General features: G+C 39.3%; 2 protein-coding genes across 2 annotated transcripts in view; one reads left to right on the top strand and one right to left on the bottom strand.

The window, feature by feature from the left end:
• The window catches only part of LOC104956025 (calponin-3-like), a 4,819-nt gene extending 3,372 nt beyond the window's left edge, over positions 1-1,447 (top strand). The window contains exons 2-3 of the mRNA XM_010783457.1: positions 486-632; positions 841-1,447. Coding sequence (XP_010781759.1) covers positions 486-632; positions 841-1,083 — 390 coding nt within the window. The 3' untranslated portion in view covers positions 1,084-1,447. The remainder of the gene's footprint in view (positions 1-485; positions 633-840) is intronic.
• A 3,641-nt stretch (positions 1,448-5,088) lies between these two features.
• LOC104956024 (calponin-1-like) lies at positions 5,089-6,589 on the bottom strand. The gene is made up of 3 exons (XM_010783455.1): positions 6,485-6,589; positions 5,491-5,628; positions 5,089-5,304 (listed from the first exon to the last, which is right to left on the bottom strand). Exons 1-3 carry the CDS (start codon positions 6,587-6,589, stop codon positions 5,089-5,091), a joined length of 459 nt encoding a protein of 152 aa, XP_010781757.1.
• Positions 6,590-7,262: the final 673 nt, after the last annotated feature.

Genomic DNA, 7,262 nt, shown 5'->3' with positions numbered 1-7,262 from the left:
CATCGACACTTGGACTGCCTGACACACTTAATGGATTCTTCTCGTAGTCCTGACAAACTCCCGATGACTAACGATCAACAACTAATATCGTAACTACTAAGTCGGAGATACCTAACGTAGCTCTGTATACTGTCGTACGAGTAAAGACTGCACCTCGTATTAGACTTCATTTGTAACCTTATGACGGAAGATAAGGAGGTAGAACACTGACACCTTGAGGGAGAGAACCTATAAGTCGTACTTCCTGTGACAAGTCCTTATCAACTACGTCCTTTGTTAGCATGTTAGTCTCATGTTGGAAGAGGACATTCACTATTTTCACAACACAAAGCAATGTCAAAGTGTTCCTTTGGACTCTGGATGATTGTGTCGACAATAAATTGAGAAAACAAATTTGAAGGTTAATCCAATATGAATATAACAATGTCCTCATACCAACATTGTGTTTTCAGTCATTTCATGTACTTTATCTTGCTGTTTCTCAGATGGGCACCAACAAGCTGGCCAGTCAGAAAGGCATGACGTCTTACGGCACACGGCGCCATCTGTACGACTCCAAGATGGCGATGGAAAGTCCTCTCGACCAATCAACAATCAGCCTGCAGATGGGCACCAACAAGGGGGCCAGCCAGGTGAGGATGGGGACTGATGTTTTTATGTTAGATCGATTTTTGTTCTTTCGATTCTCTGAATACACATTACCCTGCACAATCAAGGCCAAAATGATAATCACCATTATTTTGATTAAGATTAAAATCATGATTATATCACAATTAATCATTTGTTAAATCACGTTTACATCACCTGTCTCCTCCATCTTGCTTTCTCTCTCTCCTCCAGGCTGGTATGACGGCTCCGGGCACACGGAGGCTCATCTTCAACAAGAAGCTGGATCTGGAGTCCTGCGACAGCTCCACCATCTCGCTGCAGATGGGCACCAACAAGGTGGCGTCGCAGCAGGGCATGACGTCCTACGGTCTGCCGCGCCAAGTCTACGACAACAAGTACTGCACCAACCCCACCGAGGCCCACAACAACAACAACGGGGGGGACGAGTTCGACGGCTACCAGTACGACGACTAAAATAAAAACCTCCTCCCTCCCTACGCTTACCGTCAGACGACCAGAAAACACGACTCTTTTGTCTTTGTGTCGAAGCAAACTGACTGTTATTCAACACCGATTGACGTTGAACTTCGTCCCCCTAAAGCTTTATGAATTTGTCTTTCCTGAGTTAAAGAAAAAACAGCGTTTTCACTGACCCTTACGTCAAAGATTTCCGTATCTATGAGGATTTTTATTACCACAAAACAAAAAAAACAAGCCACACTCAGATTTGTGCTATTTATATTTTTCGCTTTTTTACTTGCTTTGTAAGAGAGTGGTGCAGGAATGAGTCCTAAAACCCGGAAGTGAGTTAGCATTGCCGTACTTTCACATTTTGTTAGACGACATCAAATATGTCAGTAAAATAAAAAACACCCCACTGGTGAACGTCACAAAGTGTTTTAAATACGTTTGTGACTAAATGAGACAAATAAACGTCATCACGTCCAACATTAGCCGCCTTTAGCTTAGCGGTGGGACGTGAAGTCATGTGACCGTGCTGTAGTTCCTTTATAGCCCAACATTAGCCGCCTTTAGCTTAGCGGTGGGACGTGAAGTCATGTTACCTTGCTGTAGTTCCTTTATAGCTTAACATTAGCCGCCTTTAGCTTAGCGGTGGGACGTGAAGTCATGTGACCTTGCTGTAGTTCCTTTATAGCTTAACATTAGCCCCCTTTAGCTTAGCGGTGGGACGTGAAGTCATGTGACCTTGCTGTAGTTCCTTTATAGCCCAACATTAGCCGCCTTTAGCTTAGCGGTGGGACGTGAAGTCATGTGACCTTGCTGTAGTTCCTTTATAGCCCAACATTAGCCGCCTTTAGCTTAGCGGTGGGACGTGAAGTCATGTGACCTTGCTGTAGTTCCTTTATAGCCTAACGTTAGCTTTTTACTTCAAAAATCTTAAAGTTGTGTTAATGTGTGGAGGTTATCCTGCTGAACAACATAAACGATTGTTGGCTACAGATCTTATTTCCTGCCAAATCCAATAGAAAAATCCCATTGGCTTTTCATCGAGGTAGCCCTTTGCTATGCTAACTTCCTGTTTGGCCTACAAAATTCCTCATCCCTGCATCGTTCTATTCGACATTTACAAACTACCTTTCCCAATCAAGTGTTGAGAATTCAAAGCTCCTTGAAGAGGAAACAAGCGACCGAGTTGGTGCTATTGAACTTTGACCCCGTTGGAACCGAGTCCTCGTCGACATTGGAGCTCCGCGGGGATTTTTTTTTACACATTTTTCGGGGTCCGCAGATTGACCTGGAGGAATCGTAGCTTTCTTTTTTGTTTTCTGTCATGTTCACAGGCCTGCCAGATCACGCCTTTTTTTTTTTTTTAACGGGGATAATTTCCATGGCTTTGTGTGCAGTTTGATAACGGGACAATGCTTTTATAAAGTGAAAGAGCAAAAGTAGGTGTTATGAAATATAGTTTGAAGTTGGGTTAGTCACTACTAGTAGATTTTGTCCTTTTGTTTCCTCCATCTTTTTCTGAATTTGCCTCAGTCAACTTTAGTGCTGTTGCTCCTTGCGCACTTTACCCTTCTTCACATTAAATTAAACAAGTACATTTGATCAGATATTGTACTTAAATTTGAGGTACTTTACTTGAGTATTTACCTTTTATACTTCTACTACACTGCCATATCGATAGCCACATATATTCAGGGTTCTTACAGTTTAAGAAAAGTTAGATTTAAGACTTGTTTTAATGCCAATCAGAATGAAATGTGCAATAATTTAGCATTTGCGATTCCACTGACTTTAATCCTATCATGCCAAGTTGTATTTTTGACTCCAATATCTAAGTTAGTTATAGTTACTTTACAATTGAAGTAATTAAATAAGTTGTAAGTATAGGTAACAATATTGTCGTATTAAACTCACTATGGCAATTTTTCTTGGGCAGTATTTCTACCTACTTTTTCCTGAGCAACATCTTAAAGGCAGGTCTTATAATGTGGTATTTTTCCATTAGGGTATTGCTACTTGTACTCAAGTAAAGTATCTTTTAATTGCAAAGGGAATCATGCCCAATATAAAAACTGTTAACCCACCGAATGTCATGAATGTAATGTAATCGAAAAGTTTGACACTAGCTGTTACGGGGTTCATTTTCAACCCATTAGAAGTAAAAGAAAAGTGCATTTACAAAGTGACTGATAAGGCTGAGGCACTTGTGATCTAGAGGAACAACATAAAGCAGTTTAATATGAAATATTTACATTTATTGGCTTTGAAATAGTGTCAGAAAATGTAGATTAGGGTTCTTGAATTCAGCATCAAAGTTTGCCCTCTAGTGGAGGAAACGCACATGTACACTTACTGTATTTTTTATTTATCAAACATTCCCTTTGTTCCCTCGAATGTTGTTTTTAGTTCTGTCCAAAATGCTAAGTAACTTTCTAGTAACATTTCACCTTAATGTGATGGCTTTGTTTCAACGTTGTTTAAATGTTACACTTTTTCTAACTTCTTGAATTTTCGACTTGTACGCGTTTCACTAAACATGACATTTGTGCAATAAAAAACACTTGAAAACAGTTTTGATGACATTTTCTTAAAAATACATTACCTAAAAATACACAGAACGTAGTGGAATACAAAGTATATGAGATAGTGATGTATGTACTTATAAACAGGTAAAAACACAAAAGCTTGGTAAAGATTTGGCCTTTAACGGGGTTGAAAACTAAAAAAAATACTTTCACAACACAATTCTGTTTCATAAACATACTTATTACAACAACTAAAATAATAAAAACAAATACGTGGAATGTTTTACGCTGGAGGGAATTTCAGTCATTTACATTTAAAACATACATTTTCAGTCCAGAAAAAGGGAAAAATCGCAATCTAATAGTTAAAAAACATATTTCTTCCTAATCTAATCATTGACGTATGAAAACTATAACACAAAATGGCGGCCCTCTGTCCCAGCCAGAGGGACGTGTGATGCTCAGCCACACTGTAGCAAAATTGGCCAAACAAAGCAAAATAAAATAACGCTTCAATTGTTTGATTTTGCTACATCGTGCTAAGCTAATTAATGGACAGGAGTAAAAGGATAAATGGGGTAAAAAGGAAATCGGGACTATTGATTGGCTGCTTCACAAGCGTCAATCCAATCACTGTAAACGTCCACCGCTTCGGAAAGATCTGAAGAGTAAACGTTAAGGATGAGGTATTTCAAAAATGTGTTTCTCTGCCTTAAACCTGACTTTCTTTATTGTCTCATTTCACAAACATTACGATATTGCTAAAAAAAAGATACAAACACACGGGACCAAACACAATCCGACTGTAATGTTCATATAGTGTCGTATGTTCTGTGAAATCTCATGTGAACGCCCAAATGAGACAGAAGAACAACGATTTGGAAAGTCGGCAAAAGTTACTCATAATACAAATATCTTTACCATGATATTACTTTGAGGCGGTTATAGTTTTACGAATCCCACCCTAGATGGATTGATGTTAATAAACTTTAATTAAATTACGTATTACACATCAATTTATTTCTCGCATGTAATTTGTAATATGGTGAAGGTTGTATCTGTTAGTTGCTATCTACGAAGAGCAGGGGTGTCAAACTCAATGTCATCACGGGCCACATCAGCATTATGGTTGCACTCAAAGGGCCGGTTGTAACTTTAAGACTATAAAAAATACATATATAAATATTTAATATATATAAAATAATGTATTATATTACATTATTGCCTCTGCATTGGATTATTATCGGATAGGGTAATAACTTCATAATTAACTACGCCTGAAAGCAGAAGTCTACGGCAAATAATTGCAAGTAAAAGAAAAGCCAAATAAANCCTTTTGGGAGGACAAAGTGTTAGAAAGGTCTCCCTGGTCCCCGGCTTGAGCTTCAATCTCAGGATCCATGTATCTGTGATCCTCTCCAGAATGGAAGTAGGCATACTTCCATTCTGGAGAGGATCACAGATACATGGATCCTGAGATTGAAGCTCAAGCCGGGGACCAGGGAGACCTTTCTAACACTTTGTCCTCCCAAAAGGCTAACACTGCAGCATGGTACATGACTGAATGTTCTCTCTTGTCTCTGACCTGCAGGCCGATGACGTTGCGTCCCTCCTTCAGTTTCTCCGGAGCGAAGCGGCGCTGGTGCTTCTCCGCGTACTTCACTCCTAAATCATATTTAGAGTGGAAGCCTTTGGACTTGGCCTGAGAGAGACAGAGAGGGAAACGATGGAAACAGAGCATTTTATACACATTGGTTTTATTATTCTACTGACAGCGCTTGTAGTAGTATGCAATACAAAGGTAGAATGTGTGTGTGTGTGTGTGTGTGTGTGTGTGTGTGTGTGTGTGTGTGTGTGTGTGTGTGTGTGTGTGTGTGTGTGTCCTCACCATGCCTGTCAGAGCCAGCAGGGTGCTCTGGACCTGAGTGTAGTTGGTGTTCTCGAACAGATCGTTGGCTTCAAAGATGTCGTCCGGCCTCAAGCCGTATTCTGTGATCGCACGCACAAAGTTCCCGATGTTTTCCAGCTGAGGAGAAAGAGGACAATGGAAGCGTCTATTCTGCGATCTCAAGTAGTTGTTCCACTCCTTCTCTTTACACTCTTTTCTGCTGAGAGTTAGAAATACTTCATTTTGTATTTGATCAAAATGAGGCTAACAATAAGAGCCGTTTAGACTGGAAATAGCTAGCCTGTATGACGATGTCTTTGGCCTGTTGTAGGTACAAATAAAAATAAGTTACAGGACTGGAAAGGGCAGAATATTTCGAGTGAAAATAATACAAATTTGAAGAAGAAATCTACAAAAATCACCAGGAAAAAAACCCATAAATGTCGTAAATTAGTGAGAAAGAAAAAAATAATTGTAAATTCATGACGTTTCTTTCCGGATGTTACCACAGTTCTTGCTCTGTAAAAAAAAAAGCCTGATATGCTGTCACATGATATCTTATGATAAATAATAACAACACAATGTAAAAAATATATTAGGACCATTAAAAGGTACAATCTAAAATGAGTTACCGCACCTGGGAAGGGGGAAATATTTACAAAAAAATAAATCACGAATGCAGGTGAAAAGAAATATATATTATCTGAGATTATACAGTAATCAAGATACAAAAAAATAGCAAAAATGGGTGTTTTAGGGAAGGACACTTCAATTACCTTCAATTAAGCTCTAAAGGAGCACTGTTTACTTTTCTTCATTAAAAGCCATGCAGAGATTTGCTTCATTTGATAAAGCAGCTACTTTATGGAAACGTCAATCAACGTCAACACGGCAGACTAAATAAAGTTCCACATGCTCTGGAAAACAGCCCTGACTTTTTGACACTCGCCGGACCAATAAGGAATCTTTTCTCTCCTCAGAGCTCAAACATTACCTGGTGCCAGTTCTGAGTGGATTGGCTGATCTTTCTCACAGAGCCAGGCTGGAGGACATTGATGAGTCTACAGAGAAAGAGACACAAAATCAGAAAGACGTTCATGTTGTGTTCAGCAGGATATCTCCACATATAACACATTTGTAAGTGTACATGTAATCTTGAGGAGTAAAAAGCTAACGTTGGGCTATAAAGGAACTACAGCACGGTCACATGACTTCACGTCACCACCGCTAAGCTAAAGGCGGCTAATGTTGGGCTATAAAGGAACTACAGCATGGTCACATGACTTCACGTCACCACCGCTAAGCTAAAGGCGGCTAATGTTGGGCTATAAAGGAACTACACCCACATTTGGGGGTGTGCTAGTGAATTAATTTCAGTTTTCCGCACAAACACTGCGCTAGTGGATTGTCAAAGGGGGAGCCTCGTTGCGGGGAAATTATACAGATGGCTAGTCCGCCCCTGATGTCTATGCAAACGTTATTATTAATAATAATTAAAAAATAATTAAAAAATTAAAAAATTAATTAAAATAAATTAAATCAATTTTTTTTTTTTTTTCATTTTTATTTTGTAATCATCTCGCGACCCCCACTTTGGGAACCCCTGCTCTAGGAGGAGATTCAGGTGATGAGGAAGGGGGGGGGTTAACTTGGTTGCTGATTGGCTAATGGCTACACAAGCCAAAACATCGTTATGACATCATAAAGTGGCCAAAATCTGATCAGCTCATTTTCAGACAGGTTTTTATATAAATGGATCAGGACAAAAAGAG

This window comes from Notothenia coriiceps, unplaced genomic scaffold (assembly GCF_000735185.1).
Source record: "Notothenia coriiceps isolate Sejong01 unplaced genomic scaffold, NC01 NC01_scaffold00025217, whole genome shotgun sequence".
In the NCBI taxonomy this organism is placed as follows: domain Eukaryota; kingdom Metazoa; phylum Chordata; class Actinopteri; order Perciformes; family Nototheniidae; genus Notothenia; species Notothenia coriiceps.
Note: the sequence above shows the minus strand (reverse complement) of the source record. Positions and strands in the feature narration are given on the sequence as shown.